General features: G+C 53.6%; 1 protein-coding gene across 3 annotated transcripts; it reads left to right on the top strand.

Moving 5' to 3' along the window:
- Positions 1 to 1148: 1148 nt before the first annotated feature.
- PNLDC1 (PARN like ribonuclease domain containing exonuclease 1) lies at positions 1149 to 19359 on the top strand. Of its 3 annotated transcripts, none has more exons than XM_027056517.2 (19): positions 1149 to 1278; positions 1702 to 1759; positions 2061 to 2134; positions 3764 to 3803; positions 4331 to 4454; positions 4847 to 4935; positions 6361 to 6461; positions 7367 to 7443; positions 7605 to 7748; positions 8246 to 8315; positions 9922 to 10007; positions 11371 to 11426; positions 15014 to 15078; positions 15556 to 15609; positions 15809 to 15851; positions 17258 to 17357; positions 17625 to 17800; positions 17930 to 18028; positions 19099 to 19359. In XM_027056517.2, the coding sequence occupies exons 1-19, from the start codon at positions 1203 to 1205 to the stop codon at positions 19160 to 19162; spliced, it is 1596 nt and encodes a 531-aa protein (XP_026912318.1). In that variant the 5' UTR covers positions 1149 to 1202; the 3' UTR covers positions 19163 to 19359. The 3 variants fall into 3 exon arrangements, with proteins under 3 accessions (XP_026912318.1, XP_026912319.1, XP_026912317.1); XM_027056518.2 differs by having other exon boundaries at positions 8243 to 8315; positions 17258 to 17324; XM_027056516.2 differs by having other exon boundaries at positions 8243 to 8315.
- The last annotated feature ends 96 nt before the right edge of the window (positions 19360 to 19455 follow it).

Below are 19455 nucleotides of genomic sequence, written 5' to 3'. Positions count from 1 at the left end.
AAATAGCCTTAGTGCTGTGACGAAAAGGGACAAATCCTAACCTCAGTTGGGCTCCTGAACCCTAACCTGCAGAAGCAGATTTGAAGGAAGAAAGCACAGTGGGGAACTGAAGGAGCGGTGGAAAGGAGCAGGGCTGGTGTATATCATATGCCATTAATTGAGTTTGTTGGATGGGTGGTGAAGCTGTGCCGGGTGGGAGTCACAGCAGCTCTCTCACGGGAGTGGATTAAATCAAAAGAGGTTAACTACTTCTGGCTATTTAAGACAGATGTGAAGAGGAAGAACATGTAAGCAGTTAGGGTAGCTTCTGGAGCATTTCCTCCCAGTTTTTAAATGTGTATCTCAATTATACACACATAAGTGAAATAACATTACTATTTCCAATCTGAATATTTGATAGGTTGCTGAAAAAAGCTAAGTATGCACCAACATTTTTTAAAAGTATGATTGGTTCTGAGAGGCCTTCAAGGGAAGATGTAAAGACCGATGGACTAGTGGCTTCGGAAATTGACAGAGACAAAAATAGAGTTCACCTGGAAGTGACACTGTACGTGGGTTCCCCCCCCCCCCCCCCGCAAGGAATAGGTGGATGTTTTTTTTCCCTCGCAAGGATTGTCCCAGATCACCTCTGCAGTTCGATGGGCAATTATTGAGGCTTTTTGCGGAGAGTTTGATAGATGGTATTATAAAGGATGATGCAGACAAAGTGAAGAAAAAGAAGGGGTGTTGGGGGAGGGGAGGGGACGGGGCAGCTCAATACGGGCGAAGTGCGAACAAGTGCTGATCTCAAAGCGGACGAGAGGTGGTCCCTCCACCCTGCCACAGCTGCCGTCCTGACCTACGTACCGCAGTTCCTCCAGGTGCTGTCTACTGGCCTCTTTTCACCCTTCTTCAGGCACCATTTTCTCCCACCACCCGTCCTAATACCCTAGGTCTCGGTAAACCGCACCTTAAAGTCACTGCAGAGATTGCGGCGCGGAGCAAGGGAAACGGGCTTTGGCTGGAAGGCGGGGTCTAAGCGAGCCCCGCCCGCGGCCGAGGTGTAAGGGCGGACACCTGTGGGCGGGCAGGTGGCGGCACGCGGCCAATCGCAGGCTCCCGGGCCGCCCGCTTCCCGTGCGAGCCCTTTAAGGCGGCCGGCGCGGCGGAAGCGCGTGGCTGCACGTGGCCGCACCGGGCGCCCTCGGCAGAGCTGCGTGGCCATGGACGTGGGCGCCGACGAGTTCGAGCAGAGCCTCCCTCTGCTGCAGGAGCTCGTCCTGGGCGCGGACTTCGTGGGTAAGGGCGGGGATTCCGGGCCCTGCCGCCGCATCCCTCTGGCCCGCGGGAGCCTGCACAGGGTGTGGCGCGGGCGGGACAGGGGCAGAGAGGGGAGGCCCAGCCAGGACGCTCGGCAGGCCGCGGGAGGCGCAAAGAGGGCCCTTCCGACGGACGGGGACATTCCTTCTGGGGCCTGGGCGGTGGGACATTAGGCAGCGATTACGCCTTGGCCCCACTGTGGTCCAGGTAGAGCCGAGCGGATGGGATGAGTGGCCTGGCTTGTCCTTGCTTTGGCTTTCTCCTTTCTGTCTTCTTGACCCCACCTGGCCTCCTGAGCCGAGTACGCTCGCTCACCTGCAACACTTACAACATGAAGAGCCGTGGCAATGGTCTGCGTCTGCGGACTCTCGTCTTTTTTTTTGTTTTTTGCCTCCCCCGCAGGTCTGGACATAGAGTTCACGGGCCTTCGTTCCAACCAGTCCCGGCCCCAGCAGATCAGGTAAAGCCAAAGCTGCCTTACAGCTGAGCTAGGGAGGGGCTCACCTGTGCCCTTCCGACTGGTGTTCTGGCCACTTATTCTTTCTCTGCAGACACCTTGTTGGCATGGGGGGGGGGGGCAGGACAGCACTTTGTGTGTGTGTGTGGGGGGGTGGTCTTTGTCCACTGAGCACTGGGAGTACGTAATAGTTGTAACAAGGAAAAATGCTGCTTGTGGTTGAGAGATGCTGATACAAAGTGGAGTCTGGGGTGCCTTCACACCATTTCCTTCCCTGTGGGATGAGATGTCTGTTTTTCCGCAGCCTGTTCGACCTGCCCTCGGAGTGGTATCTAAAGACCCGTCAGAGTGTTCAGCAATTCACAATCTGTCAGATTGGTGAGTTTCTTCTTCAGCTGTTTGCTAGAGTTACTGAAGGAGGGGTTTGTATCGCCTTTGGGTTTCCTGCTGGTAAAACAGCTTTGACTCCCTTCCAGAGATGCTGGCTTCAGTTTTGGCCGTGTTGTGCCTGTGGGGCCCGACATTTGGGAACAAGCAGAAACTGAATTAGCTGCACTGTTCCCATGCCTAAGTAAATCGACATTAAAGAATCTGTATCCTCTCTCAAGAAAAAATGCGTGTGGTTTTTGCTTAAAACCTGCAAGAACAGGATCCTGTTATAAAGCGTCTCGCTCTGCAGACTTTTTCACTAATGGGGCTTAGACATCTTTCTATATCAGCATAAACAGATTCCCATTCATTTTTTAACAGTCACGTAGTGTTCTAGCTGTGAATGTAGGGATTGACTCAGTCTCCTTATGATGCCTTTTTACCTTTTGTGTGTAATCAAACAAGTTGTGTTAACTGTCCTGGTGTTTATGGATGTGTTTGGTATACTACCAGCAGTGGAGTTGTGGAGTTAGTATGTGCATGAAAGTATGAACTTGGGGGGCCAAACGATCCCTCTCCTACCAGCCATCTACAGAATTTACACTGACATCTACTAAAGCACTGAATGTGCCTGGTTTCCTCACTCATGCTGGGTAAGATCAGTCTTCACTTTTTTGCCCACCTGGTAGAGGAAAAATCTAATTGTTCTGATCTACATTAAAAAAAAATTTTTTTAACGTTTATTCATTTTTGAGAGACACAGAGCATGAACGGGGAAGGGGCAGAGAGAGAGGGCGACACAGAATCCGAAACAGGCTCCAGGCTCCGAGCTGTCAGCACAGAGCCCAATGTGGGGCTCGAACTCACGAACTGCGAGATCATGACCTGAGCTGAAGTCGGGTGCTCAACCGACTGAGCCACCCAGGCACCCCTGATCTACATTTTAAATGCTGGGTTAACCTTTTTTTGTAAAGGGGTAGGCGATACATTTTTAGGTTTTGCAGATCGTTCATATGTTCTCTGTTACAGCTACCTTTCTGTTGCTGGAAGTTAGCCAAAGATAATATGTAAATGAGCATGGTATGTTTCAATAAAGTTTTATTTACACAAAAAGGTCTTGAAACCGATTTACCCTTGCTTTTTCTATGCTGAGCGTGTGTGTGTGTTCTCTCTCCTTGTCCTTTGGTATTTTTCTGTTGCAGTTTTTTTCTTAACGGTAAGACCTCTTTGAAAAGTATATGAAACAGCATGTAGATATTTCTGTTGTCTTCCCCTACTTTGAAGTCTTCTTCACTTCACCATAGGGTCTTCTTAGCCATGCAGACATTTTAAAGTCCTTCACTGTATAAATCTCTGTTTTCTTTAGCATTTCCTCCGGTTAGTTTTAAAACTAGAAAAATGTCAGTTTTCTGTATTTGAAGAACCATTCACAATTATAGTTTAGTAATTTCGGTGTGAATTACAGTTTGAGAGCTCTCCTGTTTCTAATCTTTTTTTTTTTTTTTTTTTAAAGAGATTATCTTATTCTAAGGCATACAAAGTATCTTTAGGTGCAAAGTACCGTTTGCAATGTTTCCTTTCTGCAGCTAACTTTTGATAGCTTTGCTTGGGTATTCACTCCCTCTGTTCTTCTTGTAGGATTGTCTGTGTTTTCCAGTATTGAAGGAGAGTCAAACAAGTATGTATGAAGACCTTTTGTAAAACACCTGGCTCTGGCCCACTAATCTTCTCCACCTGCTCCCCTCCGTCTTCTGCCCCAGGCTCTGAACCACTTTGGCCCTGGATGTTCCATGTTCTCCTCCCCTTCTGTGCCCTTCTGGCCTCCTGTCCCCTGCAGGTTCTGGCTGCTTCAAGTCTCTCTTGGGGCAGCATCTTTTCCGGGGGTCTTTCCTGGCACGTCGGTGCCCCTCTCCCTGTTTCTGTGAGCCTTCAGGGTAGGTCTAATGAGGGTGATGTGACTCCTGGACACCAGCAGGCAGAAAGCGTGCTGAACGGTGGACTCAGGATGGGGGTGGACCCTTCCCCGAGGGCAGGATCTCTGCCTTTTTCCTTTGGCCCCAGCGCAGTCAGCAGTACTAGAAGTGGCCAACGTTTAGATACTTCTCAAGTGAAAGAAGTAATTCGCTTAGAACCCTGCTCTGTGGGCTAGAACTGAAAAAAATGTCTTTGGCTTTTTTTTTTTTTTTAATGTTTATTTTTTTATAGGTATGTAGCCCATTCGTGTAACTTCTTTCTCTTCCCCACGACGTTTGGGGTTTTGGATTCGGAGTTCTCTTTCCAGGCTTCCAGTGTCCAGTTTCTGAATCAGTATGGCTTCGACTACAACAAGGTATGGCAGCAGAGCGGGGAAGGGGAAGGTTTTTGTTTTTTGCTTTTTTTTAAAGCTTTATTTATTTATAATAGCACAAGTGGGAGAGGGACAGAGAGAGAGGGAGAGAGAAAATCCCAAGCAGAGTCCACACTGTTAGCACAGAGCCTGACACAGGGCTCGACCCTATGAACCATGAGATCATGACCTGAGCCGAAATCAAGAGTCAGATGCTTAACCGACTGAGCCACCCAGGCACCCCAGAGATAGGAAGGTTTTAAAGGTTCTTTGGTCCAGCCGGGCTGCGTCTCATTTCCTGTGCACGTGAGACTGGACAAGGGGGGCTTCTCTTTCATCTGCTCCTGCTGCACAGAGGATGCCTCCACTAGTCTGCTTGTTCTCATCCTGTCTAGTTTCTCAAAAACGGGATCCCATATATGAATGAAGAACAGGAGAAGAAAATCAAACATAACATCCTGACTGGGAACTGGAAAGTTCGCAGGTAAAGCCTGTTTCTCCAGGTGCTTCGTGGGTTTCTGTTTCTGGTGTTTTTTCGCGTATCCTGTGGGTAGGTGTGCTGGCTCGAGAGCACAGTGACCTCGCGGCGTCAACTTTAACCGGGGTGGCTTCGGCAGTGTGCAATCAGCCAAACACGAGTGACGGTGGTTCCGTTCCTTCCGCTGCGATGAGAGCCCTCCTGCTGCATCAAGTATGATCTTTATGTTCAAAAGTGAAGGGAAGTGGGGAAGAACCAACTCTTGACTCAGTACTCCAGTGGAGAAGCAGGCACTCCATTCCGGTGCCACAGCGGGGAGGGGCTCTGCGGACTCCCTGCGACGCGTTGTGCTGGCTTTCCGTGTGATCCTGGGGAGGTTTCAGGGGTAAATCCCGGGTAACCTTGACCATGCTGGTCGTAGGCCTCGGCCTGGACCTACTGCCCCGTGTTCTTGAATCTGAGTGCTCCCGAGGGTGGGGTCTCTGCCTCTCTTCTTTGGCCCCAGGGCCAGTTGTCCTACTGGAAACCCCGTAATGCCGTAGAGCTGGGCCAGGAGTGATGCAGTGACAGCATCGCGTGGTCACCTGGGCCCCAGACAGGCCCTGCAGTCAGTTGTATGGGGCTCAACCAGTCACTTCAGCAATTTGAGCTTTAGAGTCTTGCCTTTATCGGGAGGGGGCTTAAATTAGACCAGTTTTAGCTCTGGAATGTTCTGGCTGATTATTAGGTCCCGATAACTACATACTATTGGAGGTGGGGGGTTTTGTTTGTTTGTTTTTGTTAAGCCCTACACCCAAGCTGGACCTCGAAACCACAACCTCAATATCAAGAGTTGCATGCTCCACTGACTGAGGCAGCCAGGCGCCCCCAGAAGTTTTGGGCTTTTTTCTTCCCCCCTGAAATCCTCATTCATGGATTTTCAATAAAAATGTCTCTTTTTGTGAGAGGAAAACCATTTGAATTTTTAACCTTCTGTTATTTTCAAATGTTGGAGAAGAGTCTTTCCTCATCTCAAAATAACATTATGTTCTTGTGTCCCTAACATGGGAGAAGATGTGTTTACCAAAGTTCCTGTCTTTTCCTTATGTCACCAGATGGTGCTTTATTGCCCCAAAGGCTGAATTAAGCAGACAGGCCTGACTGTAGTGCTCAGCGTTGGCTTGCTCCCAAGGCCTCTTCCTGCATGCGTCCCAGTGAGGCAGAAAGGATGGGGCGTGCCCCTGCGAATGTATGGGAGAGCATAGGCCAAGCGTCTGGCTTTCTGTTGCAGAGCAAGGCTCAGAAAATAGTCCCTTTGGGGTCCATTCTGTTGCCCGGATCACCGTGTTAAAGCTGGCACCCTCCAAACCCCTGGTCATGTTCACACTGTCTTGAGGTTCTGTGGTTCCCGTGGTTTTCTCCAACCTCCCATTTCTGTGTGCCTGCTTTCAGTTCTCTGGATAAAGACCAGATCAAGGTGGTGATTGATGAGGTGACACGATGGCTGGACCTGGCGGAGGAGGGCGACTGGATGACTCTCCCTGGTATTGCTGGTAGGCAGGAGGCTCTCCCCGAGCCTGGGAGTGTTGGGGCCGGTCACTGGCAGGTGTGGGGGTTAGGGGAAACGTACCCCCTCTGTCTTGTGGATCCTGGGCGTCAGCTCAGCAGGCACGTTGTCCTTGGGGTTAGATCAAGCTCCGACCTCAACTCAGAAGCTGGAGGCATTCTGATCTGTTTTGTTCGGTTTGGTTTTGTTTCTACATTTGCTTATTTATTTTTGAGAGACAGCACAAGCAGGGGAGGGGCAGAGAGAGAAGGAGACACAGAATCTGAAGCAGCATCCAGGCTCTGAGCTGTCAGCACAGAGCCCCACGCGGGGCTTGAACTCACAAACCACAAGATCATGACCTGAGCCGAAGTTGGACTCTCAACCGACTGAGCCACCCAGGCACCCCATACCTGTTCGGTTTTTTTAATTAAAAAAAAAACAAAACAAAACTTATTTTTGAGAGAGTGAGAGCAGGGGAGGGGCACAGAGAGGGAGACAGAATCCAAAGCAGACTCCGTGCCGTCAGCACAGAGCCCGATGCGAACCACGAGATGGTGACCTGAGCTGAAGTCAGTCAGTCAACAGACTAAGCCACCCAAGGGCCTCTGTGTTTATCATTTTGAAAGAGAACTTCATGACCTTCGGCGTAGTGTGCTAACGTGGTGGCCGTCAACAGCTGTAACCCCCACACAGAGACCCTTTGGGGTCCTCCGTTTCAGAGTGGCCGGGACATCAGCTTCGCGGACGGATGTGGATGCCGTGTCATCCTGTCCTGTGGACTTCTGGCCGCGGCACGCCGAAGCGCTCCGCTTGTTCCGTGTAGCTCTCCACTTCCCTTCCTCCTCTCGAGGGGAAGGTGAACCACCGTCTGTGGTGGTTCCACGTGAGCCTTGTGTCTCCTTGCCGCAGGCTTCCAGGCCTTTGAGATCCAGCTGGTGCTGAGGCAGGCCCTCCCCAACATCTGGACGGTCCTGAGAGACCAGGGGGTGAGTTCCCGCCTGGGGGTGGGCAGCCTCAGGGGCTCTGTTTCTCCCTCGGCCTCTGAGAAAGGCTCTCTCTCGCCTTCCCCCCGCTCTCCTTTTGTGAGATTATGGCTACGTTCCCAGGAACCCGGGATTCAGAGGACTCGTCTCTACTTTTGTCTCAGATAATAGTGAAAAAAGTGAGCAAACAGCATCGCTGGTACCTTGAGAACACCTCCTGCGATCGAGAGAGCTGTTGGAAGGAGAAGATTCTTCTCTCTGCGAGGGGTTTTTCTGTGTTTTTCCAGATGCTGGTGAAAGCCCAGAAGGTAGGGAAAAATCTCTCTTCTTGGCCTCCAGCCGTCTTTCGTATTTCTGACCATGGTAATGCGCTGCGGCTGCCAACAAAAATGAGATGCCTTGAGATAGAAGCGGTCCGTTCTTGCTGATAACCGGCTTTCTGGATGTAGCCTTCTTTCCCCAAATCGCGACGGGTTCAGCGGGGACAGAGGGTCTGCATAAAACACTAAGGTTCCCGTCCCCCACGTCATGACTAGCTGACCCGGAACTGCTTGGGGGGTATTGCTTCAGTTTAGCCCCCGGCGTGGACCCTGCCCCACATCCCTCCGAGCCCTGCTCGTCCTCTTTCTGGCATCTATGCATAGGGGCCGCTTCTCATGGGAGGGGGTGGTGAGGGGGGATACCGTGTGGTGGGATCTCAGGGTTCTGAAGCCGCCCCCCCCCCCCCCCCCCCCGCGGGAGAGTGTGGACCCAGGATGTCTGGTTTTAACCCTCCTTTCTGCCGCCTGTCCATCCCTCCAAGCAGCCCTTGGTGGGCCACAACATGATGACAGACCTACTGCATCTGCACGAGAAGTTCTTCCGGCCGCTCCCAGGTACGGGCGTGCCCGCCCGCCACCCCCTCCCGGTCTTCCCTTCACGTCCAGACGGGGTTTGGGCCCCCGTCCTGCCCCAGGGTAGCCCCTCCCCGTACCCCTCCCCGGGACCCGCGGGCTTCCGGGGGTCTGGCGGATCTGTGCCTGTTCCCTTTTTCCCCCAGTGCAAGCCAGGTGACTTTCCGGCAGAAAGACTTCCATTCGGCTTGATCCCGTCCCCGCCTTGATGGCAGCTGTCGTGTACCATTGCGTGAGACCTTGTGGGATCAGAAATGTGAGGAGACAGGAAGCTGCCTTCCGTCTCCGCTATAATCCTAACACTTTGATTCCCGCCCCCCCCCCCCCCGGGACTTATCACAAATTTGATCACGCTACGTGTTTGATTTTGCATTTGGCTTCCCCCCCACTTACCCAAAGCATTTATGCCGTTAACCTAATGTCATTTCGGTGGCTGTGTGGCCTTGTCTTATGGCTGTGCCACACTTTGCCTGACTGGTGCCCTCATTGGATGTACGATAGTGTCCCGCAGCCGTTAAAGGCTTGGACTCGAGAGCCCTGCTTCTGTCGTCCCCCAGCCCTCCTCACATGTGTTAGCTCCGGCAAGGTGCTTTCTCGGTTTCCTTGCCTGTGAGAAGGGGGTGGTAATAATGGCGATATCCTAGTATTGGGGGATTAAATGAAATAGTGTACGTTGTCTAGATAAAAGGGTGGGAGGGTTTTAAGACTTCCCCGGAAATGATAAAACCCCTCAGTTTGAGCATATGGAGAGAATCGAGGGAGAAGTAGGGGTAAAATTAATGCGCACTGGCCAGAAAAACTAAGACAACAAAACAAAAGTGCTGGGAGAACAAAAGCTGGGTAAGAAAGGAGAGGTTGGGGACCACGGCCTGGCCCCTGTGAGAGCAGGAAGGGTGGGGAGGGGTGTTAGGGGCAGAGAGGGGAGCAGGGGGCAGAGCCAGGGATGAGACGGGCTGTCCTCTCACCCAGCGGGCAGTCGACAGGTGGATGCGTAAAACTGGGGAAACCCGCAGCACAGCGCCTTTGCAGATCTGGGAACAAACACCCAGAGAAAGAACATGGAAAGCGCTTGCCTGGGGAGCGGGCAGAGGAGAGTGGGGTTTGCTTTGTTTGTTTTGCCATGAATCTCTTTAAACTCCATACAGGTAGTCCTTTGATAAATATACCAATTAATAGCTTAATAGCTTTTTTTTTTTTTTAATCAGGGCACTTAGAATTTTTAGTTGATTTTTTTTTTCTGTTTTCCTCTAAACAGTCCCTTACAGACCATTTCATACCCGCTTTTCCATAGCACTTCTTTCTCCCTGTGTGCGTTGGCTCACACCACAACTACGTTAACTAGTGTTGACGATAGCCAATATCCTGAGTTTATTGGAAAACCGTCTGGCTTTCACCACCACAAAAGGTGATGGCAGGTTGGTTTGAGATTTAAAATCCTTAATGACTAGGAGAAAGGATGTTTTTAATTCCCATTTTGTTCTGTTTTGCTTGCCTTGTTTGTGAATTAGCGTTGGTGACAAGCTAGGTTGGAGAATCTTCCTTCCCATTTTTATCTACAAACTCCCTTCTATCTGGTGTTTTGCTTCAGAAAGCTATGATCAATTTAAGCTGAATATCCACAACCTATTTCCTGTTCTCATTGACACCAAGAATGTGACAAAGGACATCTGGAAGGTAAGGAACGGGATTGCTTTGTCCCAGTTTGTTAAAGTTTGTTTACCGAGAGCCTGAGCTCCTGAGAGTGCAAGCAGGGGAGGAACAGAGAGAGAGGGAGGGAGGGATGGAGGGAGAGAGAGAATCCCAAATAGGCTCAGCCCTGTCAGCAGAGAGCCCGACATGGGGCTTGAATCATGACCTGAGCTGAAGTCGGACACTTAACTGGCTGAGCCACCCACGTGCCCTCACTCCGTCTCTTTTTTAAAAATTGTTCCTCAAATCCTTCTCTCCTATTTTACAACCAGTAACAACTTCCTTTGTATTTTCACGTTGGGTTGTCATCTTAGCTTGTAAGTTTTTTTCCTTCCCTCATCCAAGTTCCCATGTTTTGACTGAGTTGTATGTAGCTTGTCTGATCTAAAGCACCACATGGAGCAGTTTGTTCTAGAGCTTGATATGTGCGTGATAAGTATCTGCGGCCTGCTCAACAGGGTGGGGGAGGCTCTGAGGGCTCTTAACGATCTCTGCTGAGCCTTAAGGTCATGGGTTTCAACGCTGGGCACGATACCATCACCTGGGAAGCTAAATCCTGCCATCTGGACCCCACCACCGGCTTCCTATGGTTTAGGGGGCTGGGGGTGCAGTGGTGTTTCTAAAGCTCCCGGGTGACTTCTGTTGCACAGTTAGGGTATGAATTGCACATGGAGAAGGGAGGCACCCAACTGGCTTGAATGCTTCTTAGAACTTAAACTGAGGAACAGAGAGAGGGGAATCAGATCAGCATTTTAAAGCCCGAAGCTGGTCACCTAACTATTCAGTAAGGGAGCTACAAAAAAGGCATTGGGTTACTTGGTACCCCTTTGCTTAGAGCCGTGTTTATCATTTGTCCCTCCCCAGTTTCCAGCTCTTCCGCGGGTCTGTGATGCTGTGCATCTCCATGTGACAGAGTCCAAGGGTGAAGCAGGAAGGGTGTGGGCTGATGGGAGGGAACCCACGTGTTCTTGCCACACAAGCGGAGAGGAGCTCGGGGTGACCTGGCGTTGCCCAAGGCTCTCTGGTTCTTAGAGCACCTGGTGTCCACATGTGTGTCCTTGGCCATGGTCTGGTGCCTTGGAGGCATATGTTTACAGAACCCCTTAGACACGTGCCTTTGTAGGAAGGTGGTAGGAGTTATTGCAGTTTTTCTAGCCTAGGTTATTGGGTACCTTCTAGAAAACCCAAGCGTGCTGCTAGGGCCCTAATCAAGGGATAAAGACCCTGATCTTTGAATAGAAAGAAGAGTTTATAGGAATTATTTTCCAGGATCCTTCAGCGGCCATTGGTAATCCCCAAGCGGATAAGAAAAGCACAAGTTTTATTCTGATTTGTTCCATAATTCTAGGAACTGAATTTCCCAAGGGTTTCAAATCTCTCAGAAGTTTATGAAGTCCTAAACAGGTAAGGAGGCTGTTTTTTTTTTTTTGCGGGGGGAGGGAGCTGCTCGTAGAGCAGGGGGTTCTTGATGGGGCGTGGGGGGATTTTACTCCCCAGGACACCCCCTTTTGGTCGTTGGGGGGTGGGGAGGGCTGTCGTGTCTGGCAAGTAGACAGGATGCACAGGACAGCCCCCAATGGCAAAGAATTCTCCAGCCCCTGACATTCCTGTGCTGAGGTTGATAAACTCTGCCTAGAGGGGCAGGAAGCAGGTAAAATGTCTACAGCTACTGAAGTGTATGGTGGTCTCTGTGGCCAGGGTTTAACTTCTTTTGATGTCTTTCTGATTGGAGTGGAAAGCTCCAGCACAACAGGCTTCTTTCCTTCAGTGCCCTGATGTTTGTCCCCCGCCTGCCGTGTTGCGGGTGGGCACGCTCTGAACACTTGAGTGGATGGCCCCGGACCTTCCTGCAGGAGCGGTGGCTCCCACTTCCCCTCACAGCCCTGATCCACTGTGGTCTGGGGGCCTGCTGGTGGGGACGCGGTGCCTGGAAGGCGCCAGGGTGGGGGTGCTGTGCCTTTCCGTCCTGGGGGGAGGTGGGGGGGGGAAGCAGCAAACCTGAGCAATGGCAGCTGGAGGTGGGACCGTTCTGGAAGGATGCCTCTGTCGGTGATTGTCCTGTGACAGCCCGCAGGGGTGCCCTGCGGCTCAGCACGTGACGGTCTCCTCTGGGTCCTCATGCCTCATGTCTCCTTCCTCCGATGGCCTTCCTGGGCCCCATTTCCCGGAAGAAATGGGGCCCAAATGCAGGAAGGGTCCCCTCCCCCCCCCCCCTCCCCTCCCCTCCAGACCTCTGCAGTGTTGTCCTCTTTGTGGCAGTATCTCCTGCCAGTCAGCACATGTGAGCGCCTACTGTGTGCAGGGTCCAGGCAGGGAAGGGCTGCCCTCCGCCCACCTGCCCAGCCTCTAGTCCCGTTGTCCCTCCGCTGGTTGGATGGCCTCCCTCTCGGGGCCCTCCTCCTGGCCCTCTCCTTTCCCTCATCATCAGCCCAACCCAGAAACGACAGCTCCCCACTTGACTCTCTTCTCACAACATGGTCTTTGTTCTTATCTTTGCGACTTATCTTCAGGGGCCTCTACTTCGCCTCGGCCCACCGAGGCCGGGTTTTCTTCCTTCATAGAACTTGCTCTTGTGAGCTTGCCCAGTGCAAACTCCTCCGTGGTCTCGGCCGATGGGCTGACTCATGGGTGTGTTCCTGGCACCCCGGGCCCCTCTCTTCCTGCACCGTTGATGGTAGCCTCTCGTGGAGTTGTGGAGGGTTTTCGTTTTTAACTCACTCCCGTGGGCTCTTGTTCTTCCACCCCTCCCCCTCGCTCCCAGGGTCGCTCCTCGGCCTCCTTCTTGCTCACTGCTGTGTCCCTGGGTGACCGAATCCACCCCTCTAGCTTCAGCTACCACCGCCGTGACTGCCATTCAGACCTCCAGGACCCCCCTGGCGAGCCGCCTGTCTGCCTGATGTTCCTACCCCACGTGGCCGCAAGCACGTCTAACCTGGCGTTGTTCTCTGCCCCCCAAACCCACTTCTGTGCTGGAGCAACTTTCTCTACGTCCTTCTGGCACCTGGTGCCATGCTCAGGGCTGGTGTGCGCGCCAGAGTTTTGCCCGTCTCTAACGGGCTCTGAATCTAGACCTCTCGGGTTTGAACCCCAGCTTTGCTACCCAGTGGCTTGCCAGCAACCTTGAGAAAAGTAATCTCTCTGGGCCTGAGTTTCATGGCCTGTGACCCGAGAAAATGACTCTAGGTGACGCACAGGCCGCCGTGGGACTTCCTGTGCTCATTGGTGAGAAAGGACCGAGACCTGTGCCTTGCGCCGGGCCTGCGGCTGTGACATGTTCACCACTGGCCATGCTGCTGACGGTCCTAAACCGAGCAGCCACTCTCCTTGAACAGATGAGGAGACCAGTGTTCCGAGACACTGGGCACAGACCCAGTTCTCAGAAGCTGTGGTGGAAAATGGAGGGAAGGTCTTCTTGTTGAGTGGGGGCACCCGTGCCACAGCCGAGACCTGCACGGGCTGAGCCAGCCGTGTCTGCTGGTCAGGCGAGTTCTGTCTGTCTTCCGCCCTGAATGTCTATAGTCAAGTCTGCCCTTCTCTGCATCCCCAGGATCACTGCCCCAATCTTTATTTTCCTTTTTTTTTTTTTTTTTAATTTTTTTAACGTTTATTTTTGCGAGACAGAGACAGAGCACAAGCGGAAGAGGGGCAGAGAGAGAGGGAGACACAGAATCTGAAGCAGGCTCCAGGCTCTGAGCTGTCAGCACAGAGCCCAATGCAGGGTTGAACTCACAAACTGAGATCATGACCTGAGCTGAAGTCAGCTGCTTAACTGACTGAGCCATCCAGGTGCCCCCAAGTATTTTTCATTCCAGGGATGGTGGTAGCCCCATGGGTGCCTCATGGCCTGTCCTACCTTGTTTCCCACTGCTGCTCAAGTGCTCTTTTTAAAAAAAAAATTTTTTTTAATGTTTGTTTATTTTTGACAGACACAGCATGGGGGGGGTGTGCAGAGAGAGCGGGAGACACAGAATCCGAAGGAGGCTCAGGGCTCTGAGCTGTCAGCACAGAGCCCGACGCGGGGCTCGAACTCACAGACCGTGAGATCACGACCTGAGCCGAAGTTGGACGCTCAACCAACTGAGCCACCCAGGTGCCCCTCAAGTGATCTTTTAAAACGTGAACTTGACTGGCCTGTGTTTCTCCTCTGCCTTTCTGATGCTCCTCAAGCACCTCCCCCTGCCCCCGCTGCCAACAGCTGAGCTCTTTCACTGGCCCCTGCCTTTCCCCGGGGGCTCCAGCCACACACACACACACACACACACACACACACAGGTCAGGCCTTGCTCCCTTTCCCTCACTGCCTTTGCGCCTTTATTGTGCTCGAGATGCCAGACGCCTCCCCATCGCTTCAGCCAAGCGAGTTCCTGTGGTTCAGGACTCCTGGAGTGCTTCCTCCTTCAGGAAGCCTTCCGTCCCTCCTGCCCGCGGCCTCCGTACCCTCCAGTGCACTGTTAGTGCCTCGGGCGCTGCAGGGCCAGCTCTGTATGTGTCCTTTGGGTCACCAGGTGCGTGCTCCCTGGGCAGAGCCAGTGTCAACTTTATCCAGTTTCCTCACTCAGGCTAAGCGTGTGGCCAGTACTCTAGTGACCTAGTAGCAGCCTCTCTCGCCGTCTTCACCTGTGCTGCTGCCTGCTTACTGAGACCTCATCTGCCTGTTCCTGGACCTGTGCCTTTTTGTTTCTTTCAAAAAGGCACCCCAGTCCTGGGGATGCTTTTAGTTATATTAGCATAAGACGGTGAGGAGATACCAAGAAGGGCTTATTTTCAGTGACTGCTTTTTCTTTTTTTAATTTATTTTTTAACGTGTATTTTTGAGAGTGAGAGAGACACAATCTGAAGCAGGCTTTAAGCTGTCAGCACAGAGCCCGACGCGGGGCTCAAACCCACGAGCTGTGAGATCATGACCTCAGTCGAAGTTGGACGCTTAACCGACTGAGCCACCCAGACGCCCCCCTGTGACTATGCTTTACGCTGTTTTTCTTCTGTACTAGTGACTTGAATCCTACCAAAAATTCCGGGCCAGTGATTATTCACGCAAGCAAGTGCGAAAAATACGGTATGTTCCCGTGAGCTGGGGCCACCCCATAGGCAGCTGAGTATTGGCCTGGTCTCCCCGTGGGGAGGTGGCCCCCATAGGGAGGCTATGGCCTGGTCTCCCCGTGGGCAGGTGTGTGTGGGAGGGTTACGTGGGTGCTCCATCATTTTCCTGTCTGTGCTCCACGTGACCCCCCCTACCCTGAAAAGGAGTCCTTCTGGAAGGCTTCATGACCTCCTGGGGGGCGTCTGCTCCCCTTTGACATGTGACTAGCCTGCTGGGTGGCTTTCTGCCTCGGCTTCCTGCTGCCGTGGGGGACCTGGGGTGAAGGTGGGTGCGGGTGGGAAGAAGGGCACACCCGTCTCTGGAGGAGCGATGGTTGGTGGTGGTGCGTGTGCGGCCAGCACAGGTGTGGAGCTGGGCGGAGAGGAGGTTCCTTGTCCAGGCCGCGTTCTGACGGCTGCCCGATTCTCTCCCGCTTCTGGAACACGGCTTCAGCTGAGACCAAGTACCCCCACGAGGCTGCGTATGATGCTTTCCTCTGTGGCTCAGGTGAGAGTTGCTGTCGTTACACTTGGTGGGGGGAGGCTCACGCTTTATTGGGGATGATCCCCCCTCCCCAATCCCGAGGCTCTCCGTTCATTTCTAGGTGGGTTGCACATCACAGAAATAAAGCGTGGCTTTGCATGTTTTGATAAGGGGAGCTGGTCGAGGCTGGACTTCTGTTATATCTCTAGCGTTTTGTCCCCAGTTCTTCTGAAAGTGGCACATTTGCTCCTGTGGAGAGTACATGGGTGAGTGTTCCTTCCTTCCTGTTACGGGAATGGGGCTTGCTGGGGGTGAGCTAAGGCGCCCGGCTCCCGCGGCTGTCCCAAAGGGAGCGTGTGGGGCGCTATGTACACGCAGTCCCTGCCCGGGGAAGCAGACTTCCTCCTCAGGGTGGCCTTCCCTGCTGGTCCTGGCCCCTGTGTTCCCACTGGGAAAACTCACGTGCCGGGAGGCCGAGGTGGTAAGGCCAGCTGTGGCTCCTGACCCCCGCCTCCATGCTTCCCGGGGTGTAAGCTTGCTTGGTTACCTGCCTGTTCTTCATCACTGTGTCACAGTGAGGTAGGAGGGCTAAGTGTCCAGGCCGATAAGGGACCCCTCCTGGGGGTCCCCACAGTCAGGCCGGGGAGAAGGGGAGGGACTGGGAATCGGGCATATAGGAAAGTGTTTCTAAAACCCCAAATTGGAATGCGTGGTGACATCATCCTCGACGCTTCCAGCATCCGCTCATAGGCGGTGACACCACACGTGAAATACACATTCTGTAGCGCCGGCTGGGTGTCCGTGTTTGTTGTGTAGGATTTGGGCCAGGTGAGGAGCTCATCAGAATTGAAACACAGGGTCCTTGAGGCCGACTTGGAAACCTTTGCGGACCAGTGAAAGCTAATAACTTTGGACTAATCTGTTAACCTTGGTACTGCCTTTTTGTCTGTTTTGGTAATGGACGTTATGCATAGCAATCCTCTGTGACCTATTGATGTGAGGCTTATAACTTAAATAGGAAGTCCGCCCCCTCTTGCTCCTCCCTGAGCTCTGACCGCATCTTCGTGCTCCCCGGGAGGTACCCACGTGCCAGACGGTGAAGGCAGCTAACAGCCTGAATGGCAGAAAATCTCCTCTGTTCTTCTCCCTGTCTTCTAGAACTTTTCCGGTCCAGATGACCCCAGTGTCCGACCTCCCATCCTCCTCCTTAGCGTCCGGAAGTGGCACCTGGGTGCCTTACATCCTTTTATTTGATTGAATCCTCATGACCTAAAAGCCCTCCTAGATTTAGAGAAGTTCTATGGCTGCTGGGCCTGCCTGGCTCCAAGGCCTGTGTCTTCAGGGCGTGGTGGGTCGAGGGGTGAGGGACAGCCTTTTGGAATCAAGGGTGATGGTCCCATCAAGGCATGATAAAGTGGACCTGGGGACAGCGGCCTCTCACGAATTCTCTGAGCCCATTGCTAATGTTTGTCAAGGGATCTTTACCAAAGTGGAAGTTCTGCTTTGGCCTGGGCCTGGAGAGAGCTCTGAGATTGGCTGGTTGGGGGAAGCACGTGGACTTGGAGGGAGGAAGGGCCTTCCCCTGTTGTCCCCGGACCCTCAGCTGTGGCCGAGGACCTGTGTGTAACCGTTGGTATGCCTGAGTGCTCTGGGCTTTTCTCTGTCCCCGTAGAGCTGGCTCCCTGCCTGAGCTGTCCTTCCCTCTGTACCTCGATGTGCTGGCTCCCTATGTGAACCAGGTGAATCTTATCCGAGCCGGGGTCCCTAAGATCGTGAGTAGCTTTTGTTTTGCTCCTTCCCCTACTCAGCCGCATGCGGGGAGCAGTCTGGTTCGGGGGTCTCTCAGAAGGGGGCGCTCCCGCCCTGCTAGGCTTGTTCTGTGTCTTCCTGCCCAAACCCGTGTGGACGTGCTCGTTCCTTCCTTCCCCTCCCAGCCCAGACAGAGCCCTTCCTAGCCTCTCTCAGGGTCTTCAAACCCTGGGGTAGGTTGCCAGTAGGAATGGCAGAGAATCTCCTCCTTTCTTCTCCCTGTCTTCTAGAACTTTTCTGGTCCAGATTACCCCAGTATCCGACCTCCCATCCTCCTCCTCAGCGTCCGGAGGTGGCCTGGGGTCAGCGAGCAGCAAGTGTATCGTGAGTTTCAGAATCTCTGCAAGTTCGATGTCCGGCGACTGTCACGGAGCCAGTTCCTGCTCTTGACCAATAAGTTCAAGGAGTAGGTGCCTGGGTTCTCAGCCCGTCCTCCCGCCCCACAGCCTGCCCTGTCTCCTTGCGGCCTCCCGCGGCCTGCTCAGAGATGCAGGGCTGGTACTTGCACGCCTGACCTGAGACCCTCTTTTGGCAGCGCTCGGAGCATCCTGAGGGAGTACCGGGGCCACCCCACCCTGCAGATCTCCCTCTATCGGTACTGGAGACACTCCCCCGACATCAACTGCTTGTTGCAGTAAGTGACCAGGGCCGAGGCTGCCCTCTGGACTGGCCCGCGGCGCCAGCTGGGGCTGAGTGGGGCACGGTTCGCTGGCTAGCGTGTGGTCAAGGGGTCCTTGGCGAGTATGGTGGCCTGAACGTTAGTCAGTGAGACTGGACAGGGCTCTAGTAAACGTCCGCTGTGTTGGGTGCTGGCCTAGGTTCTAGGCCTTTGTCAGTGAACAAAGCGCAATCTTGCTCTCGTGGAACTCACACTCCAGTGGGAGGTGACAAGCAAGTGAATTGCGCGACGGATCAGGTGACAAGTGTCTGTTGAAAAGAAGAGCCGTCAGGAGGTGGGAGTGGAGGGCCAGAGAGGGGCGGACGGTGTTAAAGGAGAAGGTGGGACCCCATTAAAGTCTCCAGGGAGGTGAGGGAACGAGCCAGGCAGAGCGCGGGGGAGGACCGTGTCCAGGCAGCGGGCGGAGGCCCTCGAGAGGGGCCACGAGGAGAGAAGGGACAGGTATGTGGGCCGGACGGGCTGGAGGGCTGCGGGTGAGGGCCGTGGGTGAAGCCGCGGGTGGCCGGAGGTTTTCAGCAGAGGTGGGACGCAGACTGCAGAGAACACGGAGGGCCAGGGAGGAAGTCGGGGAGCCAGGCGGGCGTGCCGTCGGCTTTTGGGGCTTGGACTGCATGGCAGCAGAGGGGGGCGCCCAAGGGGGTCCCGGGCAGACCGGAGCGGGGTCGAGTTTGAATCGGGGTTTTTTGGCCCGCATAACTGAAAGGTGGAGTTGCTTCGTAAGGGTTTCGGCTTGCCGGTTGGGAGCCGTATGTATAGAAAATGGCATGCTTGAAGACTTTCGGCCCCTTGGCCGTGTTTTCCTGCCTGCCAACCTCTGATGTAAACCGCTAGGCGGACCACCGGTCTGGGTGGGTCTCGGAGCCCTTCTGCGCTCACGGCGGAAGCTCGCGCTGGGGAAGTGACGGGAAGACAGGACGGTCTGGGTCAACGGAGCGGGGGGCCCGCGTGTCTGGGCTTTTACGCCTGCCAGCGCACACGCAGCCGTCTGGCCAGCCGGCACCACTGACCCGCGCTCTGTCTTGCAGGGTCTGTGGCGTGGTGGCCACCTGGGCCCTCCTCGCTCTCGTCCTCGGAAGACCTGACCCCTGAGCGTGGCCTGCAGCCTCTGTCCCATCTCCGTGCCTCTCCGGGACAGCCGTCCGCATGTCCGCATGGGGCTCCTGTGGCTTTTGTGTAAATCGTACCTTTCTCTGCAGACCGATCTGTGCGGTCCTCATGAGGAACTTTGTTTCAAATGTGAAATTGTGTAACTGTTATCAACGATAAAGAAATCCTTAGAAGTGGAACTTTCGTGGCCCAGACTTTTCTTTTTGTAAATGGGAGAAGTTCCCACCTCTGGGAACTTAAGCTAATGTTCCAGAGGGTCTCATGTGCAGACAACT

This window comes from Acinonyx jubatus, chromosome B2 (genome assembly GCF_027475565.1).
Source record: "Acinonyx jubatus isolate Ajub_Pintada_27869175 chromosome B2, VMU_Ajub_asm_v1.0, whole genome shotgun sequence".
NCBI classification, from domain to species: domain Eukaryota; kingdom Metazoa; phylum Chordata; class Mammalia; order Carnivora; family Felidae; genus Acinonyx; species Acinonyx jubatus.
Note: the sequence above shows the minus strand (reverse complement) of the source record. Positions and strands in the feature narration are given on the sequence as shown.

What these genes read in the sequence shown, in the direction of transcription:
- PNLDC1 (XM_027056516.2), top strand. Translation starts at nt 1,203, where the DNA reads ATGGACGTGGGCGCCGACGAGTTCGAGCAGAGCCTCCCTCTGCTGCAG. An exon ending in ATGGCTTCGACTACAACAAG is followed by an intron (nt 4,455 to 4,846) that starts GTATGGCAGCAG and finishes CATCCTGTCTAG; the next exon opens with TTTCTCAAAAACGGGATCCC. An exon ending in GGGAACTGGAAAGTTCGCAG is followed by an intron (nt 4,936 to 6,360) that starts GTAAAGCCTGTT and finishes GCCTGCTTTCAG; the next exon opens with TTCTCTGGATAAAGACCAGA.